At 42.5% G+C, this 15,688-nt stretch overlaps 1 protein-coding gene across 1 annotated transcript in view; it reads left to right on the top strand.

Moving 5' to 3' along the window:
* tdrd7b (tudor domain containing 7 b) overlaps positions 1-14,798 on the top strand; it is a 48,116-nt gene extending 33,318 nt beyond the window's left edge. Inside the window, exons 13-20 of the mRNA XM_080451376.1 lie at positions 3,882-3,965; positions 4,756-4,890; positions 5,708-5,818; positions 6,260-6,408; positions 7,205-7,446; positions 8,522-8,705; positions 9,904-10,064; positions 10,962-14,798. Coding sequence (XP_080307502.1) covers positions 3,882-3,965; positions 4,756-4,890; positions 5,708-5,818; positions 6,260-6,408; positions 7,205-7,446; positions 8,522-8,705; positions 9,904-10,064; positions 10,962-11,182 — 1,287 coding nt within the window. The 3' untranslated portion in view covers positions 11,183-14,798. The remainder of the gene's footprint in view (positions 1-3,881; positions 3,966-4,755; positions 4,891-5,707; positions 5,819-6,259; positions 6,409-7,204; positions 7,447-8,521; positions 8,706-9,903; positions 10,065-10,961) is intronic.
* The last annotated feature ends 890 nt before the right edge of the window (positions 14,799-15,688 follow it).

Below are 15,688 nucleotides of genomic sequence, written 5' to 3'. Positions count from 1 at the left end.
TCATCCCGCCCCTCCTGGAGCATAGCCTACTTTATCGTAACTTGTAGAATAAATGGGACCATAATTTAGCAAAACGCATATCATGATGATTGAAAGGAGACTTTAAACTAGCGACTGGAAGCTTATAGTATTTATGACAATTTTTATTAAGGTAAGAAAATCGAGTCTAAAGTTCGTCAAAAACCCATCCGCTTACAATGAGAGAATATTCTTTCTCACACCTGCAGGCCACCTACAGGCCATTCATATGAACTGTCTCTCTTCCGTATCGGCCTCATTGTAAATATGTCAGGCTGGCCCCTTGGTTGTCACTGCTGTCGTATCCTACTGACGTAGAGCCTTCGTCCTACTCCTCCCGCCCAACACTCTGACAGGTGCCGCCACTGCCCGTAGGAGTACGTCACTCTCCCCGCCCGGCCTCCCTCCCCCCCCAAACACGGGCCAATTGTGTTAGTGTCTACGCTCGACAAAGCTGGTTCCACCACGGTGGATTCGAACCCACAACCTCCGTGGTGGTGGGCAGGGACTTTACCACTGCGCCACCCGAGCGTGTGATGTCAGAATTCACCCCAAAGTGAACATTTTGATGGCAGAATTTTCATTTGGGGGTGAATTATTCCTTGCATCTGACCTCTAAAGCACTGGTTCTCAACCTGTGGGCCCGGACCCCCAGGGGGGTCCCCACATGATTTTTTTTGGGGGGTGGGGGGGGGTCGCCAGATGACAGTAAAGTGACAATTTAAGGACTTTTAAAATACCAAACTATATATACAAACTGGTCAAACATTGGCCAAAATGTCAAATTGTTAAAATAGCCGATCTACAAGCTCACAACGCCTCGCAGCTTGTAGATCTGCTATTTTCACCATATCTATCTGTGGAACCCAGTCAAACAAAATGTAATGCCTCGACTCCTACAATTCCAAGTGCTTATCAGGGCGGGGGGTCCCCGGCTTTAATTTGATTTTTTTTGGGGGGGGTCCCCAGTTCAAATAGGATTATTTTTGGGGGGTCACGGCCTGAAAAGGTTAAGAACTAAAGGTGTATTTTACACACACGCACAAAAAAAATAGTATTTTCTTATCGAGACCGGTGCAGACTAGATATATCAGTCAATCTTTGTTCACCTATGGTCATAATGAAGTGGGGGCCAAAACCGAAAGAATAAGATTGCGGATACAAGCGGCCAAAATGAGTTTCCTCAGACGGGTGGCTGGCGTCTCCCTTAGGGATAGGGTGAGAAGTTCTGTCCCCCCGGGGCCTGGGAGAGACTCAGGAGTAGAGCTGCTGCTCCTTCATGTGGAACGGAGCCAGTTAACCCATTAAGACCTGAGGCCGATTCTACAAAATGTTTCAAAAAACAGTTTTTTGAAAAAAAACGATGCTTCTATATCAGTGGTTCTCAAACTTTTTCATGTCAAGGACCCCCAAAAAAAAAATGTATTTGGCCGCGGACCCCCATCTCAAAATGTTGTGTTCCAGAGACCCCCAGAAGCAAAGATTTCAGTTACAAATGTTTGCTTTAAAAATATATATATTCAAAGATTCGCACACATTTCCATGATTTTTCAAAAATAGCAGGTATACAAGCTCATAGCGCGGCAAGTGAGCTTGTAGATCTGCTATTTTTGAATAGCCAAAAGGGGTGTCTCCCTAAGGAGGTCCTTTGGGTACGTCCCACTGGGAGGAGGCCATAGGGCAGACCAAGGACCAGATGGGGGGGGGGATTATTTCTCCACACTGGCTTTGGAACGCCTCGGGATCCCCCCAGGATGAAGTGGCTAATGTTGCCCTGTAAAGGGAAGTATGCAGGTCTCTGCTGGATCTGTTGCCCCCCGCGACCTGACTCCGGATAAGTAGTTTAGTTGAAGATCCGTGATGGAAGAAGTACTCACAGTTTTGACTTAAGTAAAAATATCAATACCACAATGTAGAAATACTCTGTTACAAGCAAAAATCTGGTGTTCAAAAGTTCACCTGAGTAGAAGTACAAACGTATCAGCATCAAAATGAACACTTAAAATACCAAAAGTAATAGTACACAATAGGGGTGTGCCGATACACTAATTTCACGAAACGATACGATACGATATTGGGCTCACAACTTCGATACGATTTCGATACGATACGAAACGCACTTTTTTATTATGAAAATATATGGGGGAGAAAAAAAGCAAATGCAAACAAATAATTCAGTTTTTGCATTATTCAGACATGCAAACTTTTAGCTTTTCAGCTACAATAGCCGTTTTGAATCCAAATAGGGCAATTGTGTGACATCTGACCCGAAAAAATTACAACATGTTGTCACCCTTTTCACCTCGGGGCTGTTTGCATGCCTGATTATTATTATTGTAAAAGAATAATAATAATAAAACATAAAAACGATATTCTTTCCCCCAAAACGATACATATCGTCACGAAAACGTATCGCGATATATCGCGGGACGATATATCGGCACACCCCTAGTACGCAATATGCAAAATGGCCCATTTTTTGTTTTCAAAATGAATGAGATCTACAAGGTCACAACGCATTCCTTGTAGATCGGCTATTTTAAAATAGCCAAATTAGATTGGGCTGAAAGTGGTTAATGTATGTTTTGTAACTAGTAACTAGTAAGTAACCAGTAAGTAAAGTTTTCTAATAATTGTAGTGTAGTAAAAAGTACAATATTTGCCTCTGAGATGTAGTGGAGTAGAAGTAAAAGTATTGAATATTGGAAAAATCCTCTAGTAAAGTAAAAATAGCCCCAAATTATACTTATGTACAGTACTGAGTACACAAGTAAATGTACTTAGTTACTATCCACCACTGTTGAAGATGGACGGATGGATGGACACTGAGCTCCATACAGCCTTGTGTGTGAATGTGCATGTGTAAGTTCAAGTTGTGTGTGAGTGTCTCCTCTCAGGCAGCGCTGTGGACAGATTGAGATTAGAATGATAATCTGGAGTGAGGACATGGCCAAGCCACTTAATCTGTTGGCAGGGCAGCAGAGCTTTAAAGCTAGTAGTAGTGGTTGTATTGAAATTAGGCCTAGTCACGATCGTGACACGTTATGAGCTTGTAGATCGGCTATTTTTTGCTATTCTTTGTACGACGTAGTACAGGGCTTATGAATGAAGATTTAGGGCAGGAATATTTTTTAGGTATTATTCCATTAGAAATACACAGGGAGGAATGCAGCATCTCCCACACTCCTTAACTAACTTATGGCTATGAACCAGTTAATAGCCATGGTAACTTACCATCATCACCATTCCCCAAAAATATGATTAACTCCACACAGATAATGTAGTAGATCAGGGGTCTTCAACGTTTTTCAGGCCAAGGACCCCTTAGCTGAGAGAGAGAGAAGAAGCAGGGACCCCCCACTGCAAATCTTGTTGCAGATTAAAAAAAATCTGTTGTTTTGACATCAGTTTTGACATCAGTATTGTGTAAATGAATGTTTTTGGTTATTTTACACACTATCTTTTCGTTTATGATGTTGAAGTATGTGTATTTTCAGATGTAACCACTAGAACCCTCAATACTTAGTAAACGTGACCTTTGGCTCGGTAGGTCTACTTGGTCTGCTCTTTTTTCCCCTCTACACCAAACCTCTTCGCCGAAATAACCGATCTACAAGCTCACAACGCCTCGCAGCACGAGGCGTTGTGAGCTTGTAGATCTACTATTTTTGGCTAATGTTCCCACCAGAATGGATGCTATAGGGTTGAAGTAGTTCATGTAAACAAACTAAAAATGTCTCCATCACACAAAGATTTGGCGGCCCCCCTGAGTAACTCTGTAGTAGATGATATGATTATTATTATGATTATTATTATTGCAGTACCTGGCTGTCCCACTCTGATGACGTAACCCTCTGTTCCAGGTGACGTCGGAGTTCCTGGTGTCCAGACCGTTCTGTGGGAAGGGCTGTCTGGCCCGCTACAAAGGCAAATGGTCCCGAGTGGAGGTGAGACTCATGCCAGGAAATATGGAGAACCATTTGAGCGCCTACTGTATAATAATACATAATACATACATTTTTATTTATAACAAACTTTAAGTTTTTGCAAACCTCAAAGTGCTACAGGGTTTAAAAACATTGGCATAAAACAGCAAGAGCAACCCTAAAAATCAGGGCATAGAGAAAAAAAAGGCCCAAGAATAATTAAGAAAAGGCTTCAGTCAGTGGACTGTGGACCTCAGGTGTTCAGGGACGGCATTCTACAGATGTGGGGCAGTGGAGCAGAAGGCCCGGTCGCCCATGGTGCGGAGCTTGGTCATGGGGACAAGGAGAATGTATATGACCAAAAGTAAAAAAAGTACTAAAATATTTGAAAATAGCAGATCTACAAGCTCACAACGCATCGCGATGCGCTTAATAGGGCTAAAGTGGTTAATGTATGTTTTATAATATAATAATAATCTGAAAAGTAACTAGTAACTCAAGTTTTCAAATAATTGTAGTGGGGTAAAAGTACAATATTTGGCACTGAGATGTAGCGGAGTAGAAGTAAAAGTATTGGAAATTTGAAATACTCAAGTAAAGTACGAATACCTCAAAATTGTACCACTGGAAACATTGCATATTTTAAGGCATGGTGCCAAAGGAGTTTTGCATATATCTGCTGTATCTCTTTCCACACAAAGGTCCACCAAATCAGCACAGCTCAGAAGGTAATTGCACATATACAGTCATTTACAGTAAAACAATGTAATGATAATCTCTGTGTCTCTGGTGGCCTCTCTCCGGTGTGCAGATCAGCAACCTGCACGGCAGCAGAGTGCTGGACATCCAGTTCATTGACCTGGGGGTTCAGGCTTCTGTAGAGGTGTTTGAACTGAGAGAGATCCCACCACAGTTCCTACGGGATCTCATGGCCATCCCGCCACAGGTCAGCGTGTGTGTGTGTGTGTATGTGTGTGTGTGCTGTGTGTGTGTGTGTGTGTGTGTGTGTGTGTGTGTGTGTGTGTGTGTGTGTGTGTGTGTGTGTGTGTGTGTGTGTGTGTGTGTGTGTGTGTGTGTGTGTGTGTGTGTGTGTGTGTGTACTTGTTTTATGGTTAAAATAATTATTTGGGGAGTTAGGTTTACATTTGGAAAAGATTCAGGTTGGGGTTAGGATTAGGCATGGGGGTTTGAGTTAGAGTTATGTCTGATTTATACTTAGTTGAAAATAGCCAACATTGAAAACACCCAACACGTCGCAGCCTGACACGCTGTGAGCCAGAGCCTTGTATCAGAGAGTTCCGCCAATGAGGGGGCAGAAATGGCGCCGGTCACGTGGTTCATGTAAACTGGAAATAGTTACAAACGCTCATAGACTCCAATGCATTCCGTAAACTTCTGGTTTAGGGCTTTGTCACTATTCGCCAATAGAAGGCTATGTAGAAGACCTGGCCCGAAGAAGTGGACGGAGGTGACGCAACTCTCCTTGAATGGCTCTGCTGTGAGCGTGTAGATCGGCTATTTTTGGCCTTACAGTTAGGGTTAAAAATGGCACAAAAGAAGAGTAAAAATCGCCATCCTAAAATGCTAATTTCCTCAGAAGTAATACAAATGCATGTGTGTGTGTGTGTGTGTGTGTGTGTGTGTGTGTGTGTGTGTGTGTGTGCGTGTGCGTGTGCGTGTGCGTGCGTGCGTGCATGTGTGTGTGTGTGCACACGCATGAGTATCAAAGTACCTGTCTAAAGCATTTTCATGTGCATGTTCAGGCTGTGAAGTGCTGCCTTGCAGACCTGGCGGTCAGTGTGGGCTCCTGGACCCCGGAGGCCGTCCAGTGGCTCCGAGAGAAAGTGCTCAACACTACCGACTGTAGCATGAAGGTATACGCTTTATGCACTCCCTACGTTAAAAAACAACAACAACACCAAGCTATTTCATCCTCGGGATCTTACTTTTTAGTCGTTATTGTGGTGATAGAAATCATATTTGGCCACAGTTGGCCCCTATTTATGTATTTAATGTATTTAATGTATTTATTTATTTATTTATTTATTTATTTATTTATTTATTTATTTATTTATTTATTTATTTATTTATTTATTTATTTATTTATTTATTTATTTATTTAATGGTTCATAAAGCTTAACAATATTAATGCTTATCTGCAGTGTTGTACCATTTTACGCCAGTAGATGGCAGCACGTCAGTAGTTCCCAGGAGAACAACAAACATCAAATTTTTCATGCCCTCCCTATGGGTCTTTCTCTACCTCCTACTCCTTCCCTTCCTTACGGTTCTGTCTACCCCCCCCCCCCCCCAAGGTTGCCAAGGTGGACGACAATAAGCACTGCATCTACGTCCACCTCTTCACAGACAAGAACTTCCACGACCCGGCCCGCAGTCTCAACCACCAGATGGCCCAGTCCGACCTCTTCAAGAAGCAGCCCGACGTCTTCCTCACCAGCCACAGGTCTCTGCTCTGTCTGCTTTCATTAGGCTTTGACTTTTGACTTTTTTTAGGTTTTGAAGGAGAGTAGGGATTTACACTCCTTTACGGAGTAATACGCCATAGATGCGTCATAGATGACCGACGTCATTGGCAGCCCACATGAAGTCCAAGATCCACATTGGATCCACGCCATCCCCATGTGGATTCCACACAAATAGATTTTCTAAAATACATTTCAATTCTTTCAAACATAATACTGTTTTGTCAAAATGCGTTTATACCAGGGGTGGGCAACTTTGATGATGGAGAGGGCCACTATGTTTCCACATTGCATATACTGTACTGTCTCTCCGTATTTTAACTTTTTTTCACCATTCTCTGTCACACAAAAGTAGCAAAAAATGCCGATCTACAAGCTAAAAACGCGTCGCAGTGCGAAGCGTTTTGAGCTTAGATCGGCTATTTTTGATTTTTTTTATTGGAATCCAGATTTTTTTTGTGCTATTTTTGAATTGGAATCCTGAAAAGTAACATTTTTATTTAATTTCAAATGCATGTAGTTATACTTTTGTTAACTTAATGAACTTAAATACAAATACATAAGCTACTGATATAGACTGAAGTAATTAAAGCGGGTCATGTTTGCATGTTTGGAATTGTAACAGCTGAAATCAATAATATATCAGTAATCCGATATTAACTTGCGGGACGCATTAAGTGAAGGTGGGGGCCGCATGTGGCCCTCCGGGCCGCCAGTTGCCCATGTATGGTTTATACCGTATGTGAGTATCAATCTGAATGTGTTCAAATTCCACAGCCCCACGAAGACCTCCACAGACAGCTCCTGCTCCCTCAAGACATCCAGCACCACGAATGGAAGCTCGACCTCCACTTCCAGCCCAGCCAAGCCTCACGTGCGGAGGGTGCTTTCTGGGCCCGGGGCCAGAGGAGGTGGAGGAGGAGGAGGAAGCGGCAACACGGCTGCCACCCCACCAGGGAATCCTCCGTCCCCCCTGCCCTCTCTCCAGCTGCCTCCTCTACTGGAGCTTCCCCCAGCAGGTGCTGTATAAGAGCAATACTTCAAAGAGTACGACTTAAGGCCTAGAACAGGGGTCTTCAACAGGGGGTCCGGGACCCCCTAGGGGGTCCTCAGAGTAACTACAGGGGGTCCGCCAATCTTTGTGTGGTGGGAAACATTAGGCAAAAATAGCAGATCTACAAGCTCACTCTTGTAGATCTCCTATTTGAGGAGAATTGGCGTAGTGGGAAAAAGAGCAGACTAAGTATAGAGCCAACGGTCAAGTTGACTAAATATTGAGGGTTTGAAAGGGTAATAGTCTAACATTAGCATGAATCTGCAAACCAAATTCATACAATATGTAGTGGGGGTCCCTGCTTCATCTCTAAGCTAAGGGGTCCTTGGCCTCAAAAACGTTGAAGACCCCTGGCCTAGAATGTAACCGGAACGCTCGCCCCAAATCATGCTCGCCCACATTTTTTGAGCGATTCCCGCCAGGGACGCTGTGGGCACTGGGGGCGTGTTCTCTCCTGCGCGTCATCAGTGCCCATACCTGGAGTTTGTATGTTCTCCCCGTGCCCCTTAGGGTAGGTACTCTCACAAAAAACATTCAGTAATCCTGGTCTCTATACTGCCTCCCCCTGGTCAGCCAGATGGGGGGGAAAGGAACTGGTTGGAATAACGTGTTCCTTCCATGCGCTACGTCCTACCGGGGAAACTCCCCCCTGTCTGTCAGGTGATAAGAAGCGGCCTGCTCACTCCTCATGCATTGACAGGAAGCATGAGCTCAGTTCGGGGCTCTCCCCAGGCTGGCAGAGGGAGAGTAGCGCCCAGGATTACAGTTTAGGCATTGGCACTGGGTGAAAAAATGGGTTACAAAATCGTGGGATAGTTTTTTCTTTTAAATAAATAAATAAATAGAATGGCGGAGACACTAATTGCAACGCTTTCACTCCATTACTTATTTATGATGTTATATCCATTGCATCTTATGCTAGCTATAGTTTCTCTTGCAGTTTTTCTTGAAAGCTAAATGTTGTAGTCGGGTGAAGAAGGTACTGGACTGGTATGAAACACCGAACATCATAGTTCATAAAGGGTCCTTTTCCTTCTCAGGCAGCAACATGGACATCTATGTGTCGGTGGCCTGCCACCCAGGACACTTTGTGCTCCAGCCCTGGAGGGACATGTACAAGCTGGTGGTGCTGATGGGAGAGATGATTCTCTATTACAACAAGACGGAGGAGAAACCCCTCAAGATAGAGAAGAATCACATCTACGCTGCCAAGGTGGAGAACAAGTGAGTGTGCTGGAGGGATTTATTTTCTATGACAGCAAACAAGAAGTCAAAGGTAGAGCTAAGATGACAGCAAGTCGTGGAAGGTCTGGATACATTTCTGCAGTGGTGGAAAAAGTACTCAGATAATTTAAGTAAAAGTAGCAATACCACAATATAAAATACTCTGCTGCAAGTAAAAGGCCTGTGTTCAAAATGTTACTTGAGTAAAAGTACAAAAGTATTGGCATCAAAATATACTTAAAGTACCAAAAGTAAAAGTACTAAAATGTTTGAAAATAGCAGATCTACAAGATCACAACGTGTCGCATCGCGACGCGTTGTGAGCTTGCAGATCAACTCTTTTTCAAATAGCCTATGCATAAAATAGGCCTAAAGGGGTTAATGTATGTTTTATAATATCATAATTAATATCTGCAAAGTAACTAGTAACTTAAGTTTTCAAACAATTGTAGTGGAGTAAAAATACAATATTTGCCTCTGAGATGTAGTGGAGAAGTATTGAAAATTGCAAATACTCCAGTAAAGTAAAAATACCTCAAAATTGTAGTGAAATACAGTACTTGAGTAAATGTACTTTACACCATTGAATTTCTGTGTCAAAAAAGTTATAAAGTGTATTATATTGTTATCACATAACCAGCCTTTATTTGTCCTGGGTGAGGAGAGTGATAAGACTCAAGATTCAATCTGAGTTCAAGGAACTCAAGGAAGGCATGTAGAAAGTGCATGTTGCTGTGTTGGTCAAATGTAATTTTTTTCTCATTGCCTTCGTGACTAAATAAAAGCTCTGGACATGTGATACACATAGTCACCTTTCATCAGGCAATGAGGAATGCCCCTGTGATAATCTTTGTTTACTCCTTCCGGAAGAAAATGGGCTCTATGCACAGCAACAATATTTTTTTATTTCAAGGACCACTCTGAGAGTGTACACATGGAACTGGTTCCATTTGTACACTCTCAGAGTTACACACCCGTAAGGGGCCACTTGGAACCCCCTCAAGGAACCATGAGGGTCCCTGGACCACATTTGAAGGAAGTAAGGAAGAGGCCCACTTTCTTTCCAATACAGCTGCTGTTGCATAGAGCCTATGGACAATTTTTTGGTCCATAGGTTATTTATATGTACCCCCGTACTGTCTCTGTGATGTTCTGATTGATTGTGTCTTCCTTCTCTTCCATTGTTGTCTTCTTACAGCTGGCACCGTGTGCTGGTGAAGGGAGTTCTGACCAACGGCCTGGTGTCTGTCTATGAACTGGACTATGGCAAACATGAGCTAGTCAGCTGCACTCAGCTCAGGCCCCTGATCAAAGAGTTCAGACAGCTGCCGTTCCAAGGAATCACCGCACAGCTAGCTGGTGAGGCTAAATAAAGTAAAGCACAACACAGAGTATCCAACCCTATCGCCAGAGGAAACGTTCTCTTTGAACGTTTTTCAAATTCCGTGCATAGACAACTGGAAAACCCGAAAATCCGTGCATAGCCGCCTCGCATCTCCCCCATTGTGACTAAACCATTTCTGAGGCGCGCAGTCTCAAGGGAATTGTCGCCACGTAAGGGGCCACCGAGCGAGCTAAAGCGAGCGAGTTGCGCCGTGAGTTATGTACCGATAGGCACAGAATCGTAAATTTTGTTGTGGGGACTGCTCTGCTTCCGTTTTTTTCAGGTTGCGACTGGTTACGCCCACCGTGGGACTCGCCGTACATATGCACGGAATTTCGGGGTTTCTAGGCGACTATGCACGGAATGACATGCACTGGATCCGTGCAATGTATACTAATTCTCTGGCGATCAGGCAGGAGTATCACAGTCATAGCTCAAATGTAGACACAACATTTTGTCCTAATGTGGGGTTTGTGAAACAGTGTGTGAAATATATATATGTTTTATAAATCAGTGCTATTGAACACCCTTTACGTCTGTGTGTGAGTTTTACAAATTTTGAACCAATGAAAAGTATTAAAAAGCGCTTCGGACTAAACCTCCTATAACTCCATTGGATCCTCAAACTGTCGGTCATTTGGTTTCTGCCCGACAGCAGAGATATACATAATTCATAGGATATGGAATACTAAATGAGGCCAAAGAAAAGGGTACTCAAGCACCTTTAGTGACGTTTTGGGAGGAGGAAAATAATTGACATAATACATTTATTGAACAAATGTCATGTTCACCTACGCCCAAAATAGAGATGCCAGGTTAAAAGTCTTTAACCTTTATGCCAGACTCATTTGTTCTTCATCTCCACCAAACAGGAGTGAAGCCGAGGCAGTGGTCGGAGGAAGCCTCCATTGTTTTCCGCAACCACGTGGAGAAGAAGCCCCTGGTGGCCCAGCTGGAGGCCGTACAGGAAGCGCCTCATCCCTGGGACAGGAAGCTGACGGTCTTCCTGGTCGACACCTCGCAGGAGGAGCAGGACGTCTGGGTTCATGACATCATGGCCGAATTATCCGACAAGCTGAGCAACGAGGCGTAGGCCAAGCGAACAAACGACGACAGCAAACATGGCGAAACGCTCCAACAGATGGACAACGCGAGTCATATATGTGAACTAGACACAGGCTTATCAATGTACCAGATTTGACACATAAAGCTGGATTTATACTCTATTGCGCGTCAGTGTTGTGCACCGAAAACAGCAGATATACAAGCTCACAACGCATCGCGGTGCGACGCCTTGTGAGCTTGTATATCCGCTGCTTTTGCTGCGCGACACCGCGCGCAATGAAGTATATCAAGTCCTTCAGAGGATAAAGGAACGTAAGGAAATATAACAGAAGAGTGAAGAATGGAAAATGAGCTTGCGTAGCGTTGGGAGAATCTGTCTAGCCACTGGACAGGTGCATTGTGGGAAATGATAAAGGATGTTGTCGACGTGTCGTTCTCTGTTGAGTTTTGAGTGACTAAAAGGCTGATAGTCGGACAAATGCTTCGATCAAAGCCCAGATATCAACTTCATGCTGACGTCTTATTCCATGCAGGTGTGCACACGCACACGCAACTGGTCATTCTTTCTGTGATTGTTTAGCTGTGGAAATACATAACTAAACCATTTCCACACAAGCTCCCAGGTCGTACTATGAAGACGAGATGGGAAACATTGACTCCCCTGTCACGTCGCTTTTCAACATTCCCGGTAGTCCTGCGTTGCGTGACTGGAATGCGGATCCCCGAAACCTCACTTTAAGAACCACTGACCCATGCTGAGGGACACGATGTCCGCTTCTGTCCGTTTGATTTGCATACCCCCCCCCCCTCCCGTCAACATGCGACCTGACAGGAAAGCTTTTCTGTCGTGTCAAACGTCTGACACGTGGTCAGAATTCACCCAACTCGTCGACGTGCAGTAGTGCGACCTGGGTGTGAGAATGCATTAACCGTTTAGTTGGCACTTTTGTCCAAAGCAGCACCTTACGTACGTTACGGTGAGTACAGGAGCGAGTGTTAGTCCTGAGCAAAACTGAATGTACTCCCAACTCAAATTGTAATGTCGGCGCCATGAGCAGACCAATGCGTTACAAAAGACTACAACACATACGATACATTCTACGCAAAAACGCACAAAGGCAAGACTTTTACCACTTTAATCTTGGTGTCGCTGTTTTGGGCATGTCATTATTAGGCAAAATGTTTTAAAAATAGAATTTTTAATATTGTTATTATTATTATGATTATTATTTATTTATTATTTTAAAAGATTGCAGATCTACAAGCTCACATCAAGCCAGTTTGCGACACGTTGGGCTTAAGTGGTTAATTAAACAAATTGACTGAAAAAAGCCTACGTTTACAAAAAAAAAAAGCCTGCTTGTTGGGAGGTGACATGACAGTCTTGAGGTTTACAAAAAGCTTGTCCAAACATTCCCCTGCGAGGAGAGGAACGGAGAGGGAGGAGCCTGTGATGTCACAGGAGTCAGTGATGTCACAGGAGTCAGCTGACCAGCAGGTCATTTCACAGCTGGACAACCAAAGCAAGCATGACAACTGATACTCACTTCCTGTTTTGCTTCAAAATACCCTCATGCGCCACGAACTGCTTGAGTGAATTCCTTGAGTTGATGAAAATGTAGTACAAAATCTTAATTTTCTTAACCCATTCAATCCGGGAACGCATCTGTGTCACATCTTTGGCTATTAAAAAATAGCAGATATACAATCTCATAGTGCGGAACGAGGGCTGAGCTATGAGCTACAAGCTATGAGCTTGTAGATCTGCTATTTTGAAAGCGAACATTTGTAACTTAAATCTTTGCTTCTGCTGGGGGTCCCTGGAACAAAATATTTTGAGATGGGGGGGTCCGCAGACAAATACGAATCATTTTGGGGGTCCTTGACAGAACCACTGATATTATAGAAACATAAGTTTTTAAAAAACTGATAGGATTTAGAAGACATTTGTAGAATCCCCAGAAGCAAATATTTGAGTTATAAAAATGTTGAAAAACATATATATTCAAAGATTTACACAAATACAAAAAAATAGCAGATCTACAAAAATAGCCAAAGAAATCTAAAATGACACAGATGCGTTCCCGGTCTTAATGTATTAATTTTCTGTGATAGTCTTGTTAGCTTCATTTATAAGCTACTTCTTTACATACAGATGACGTTTCTTTTGCAGTTTCTTCCATGTTCGTATGTAGCAGTGTTAACAGTGTTTGCTGCTGTTAATGGCTAAAATGGGACGCAAGAGGAACAAAGGTTAGCAGTGACATTGCTTAATGTTGATTAAGTTTGAGATGACGCAATGACGGCCATTTTTGCTGTACTCCTCCCACTCCTTGTATGTAGATGTTCGCATGTGAGTAATATCTTCCAATCTTGTGGACACCTCTTTTAATTAGTATTATGAAGTTATTCCTATTTAACTACAGGGAGGTTAGGGGAGTACACTTTTGTGACCACATTCGCCGATTACTTCACAACGGACAACATCTCAGCATCTTAAGGACGAAGTAATGTCTCTCTCTCGCTTAAAAAAACTAAATCTGTTCCACGCAGAAAAACACTGACAATGTCACAGGCCAAATTTCTGACTCCTGTGGCTGTGAAGCCACATCCGTAACAACCACTCCACCTAAAAGAACTGAAGCCAGTTTGGAAGCCATTTTATATATAGGATATAGCTTGTTTATTTATTTCTCATTTGTTAATTTGTCTGGCAATGAGACTTTCATTTCTGCAGGTTACACACTGTATTGCTGCATGATATGTTGGGAGATTTTGCTGAATTGTGTGCACATATAGTTTGATATTATAATATATAGTTTAAATGACCAGTAGTATTAAACTTGTAGACGGCTCTATGCACAGCAGCCATATTGAAAAGAAATTGGGCCTCTTCCTTACTTCCTTCACAGGTTTTACCAATTAAACTAATGAAGGCTCTGTTCCAGTCTGGTCAAACAGAGTCAGGGTGCTGATATTGTGCATATTGGCTCACTGGAAACACTCTGCTACACCAGAGGGTCTCAAAGTGTGGTCCAGGGACCCTCATGGTTCCTTGAGGGGGTTCCAAATGGCCTCTTACGGGTGTGTAACTCTGAGAGTGTACAAATGGAACCAAACACAGAGTTATGGAGATCCTTGAAATTAAAAAGTTTGAGAACCACTATGCTACATTAAATGGAACAGAGCCTTAATTAGTATAATTGGTAACACCTGTGAAGGAATTAAGGAAGAGGCCCAATTTCTTTCTAATATGGCTGCTGTGCATAGAGCCTATTGGAGATCATTCCAAATGCTGGTCTTGAGTTGTAGCACTTGGACAGACAACCACTTTACTTCCTTAAAATGTAACGATTGTCAGCTCGGTAAAGTGGTGCGAGCAAGAATGTGATGTCAAATTTTCTCCTGAAATGTGACTTTTCCCCTGATATAACTGCACCATGGTTTTGGATGTGCAGATGCATTATAGGATTAGGGTTATGATATTGGTGACATTTTGGTTAAATAACCTTTTCTAGATAGATACTGTAGGTATCATTACTTTATCATTTCCTTTTGTTTAACAATCACCACACCTTTATGAGAGAAAGGTTTTAGGAATAAAGTTCTGAAAGACTTAAAGATTCGTCAGTTCATTCAGTGATGGGTTCATATAGCGAAAATAGACGATTTGGTATAAGCTCAGCAATCACACTGTGATGCATTGTGAACTTGTATATTGGCTATTTTACCTATTTTCTGGTTTTATTAAAAGCCATTTTGCGATACGTGTGCAGTGTTGATTTCGTAGACTAAAACGATGACGAAACATGTTCTTCGACTACCCTTTTTCACTGACGAAAACTAAAGAAAAACTAAGCTATGATGACTAAAACTAAGACTAAATATATTGATAATTAAAAAAAAACTAGACTAAAATGTTAGTGAGGGACTATAGTGGAGATCCTGAACAGATCCAGTAGAACTAAAAGACGAATCATTTTATGTTTGGTTGCGCTCGGGTGTTGCGCTCTGAAAATAGCAGATCTACAAGCTCACAACGTGTCGCTGCGAGGCGTTGTGAGCTTGTAGATCGGCTATTTTCAGCATGCAACCAAGTGTAAAATCAGCAATTACAACGCCATCAAAGCACTGCCAAAATACATTTTAGTCGACTAAATCAACCGTAGATTTAGTTGACAACTAAAACTAGACTGACAGTAAAACATTTCAGATGACTAAAATATGACTAAAACTAAATGGAATTTGATTCAAAAGACTATGACTAAAACGGAATACAAATTTGCTGTCAAAATCAACACTATACGGGGGAGGTGTCATCTTTCAGAATCGTCTTTATTGTCACAGGTTTACAGGTATAAAACAGTGGGTGAAATTCATTTTTGTGCACGCTCCATTGCAACACAGTGAGGAGACCTTTTTGAAAATAACAACTCTTAATTTCTTTTATAAAATAGCAAAATATAATCTTATTTACATGCCATATCACAGGAATCTGTTCAAAAATAACATTACAAGTACAGGTCTGTAGAGT

The sequence above is a fragment of the Gymnoscopelus braueri genome, assembly GCF_963280865.1.
Source record: "Gymnoscopelus braueri genome assembly, chromosome: 15".
Taxonomy (NCBI): domain Eukaryota; kingdom Metazoa; phylum Chordata; class Actinopteri; order Myctophiformes; family Myctophidae; genus Gymnoscopelus; species Gymnoscopelus braueri.
This window is presented reverse-complemented; position numbering and strand designations above follow the sequence as displayed.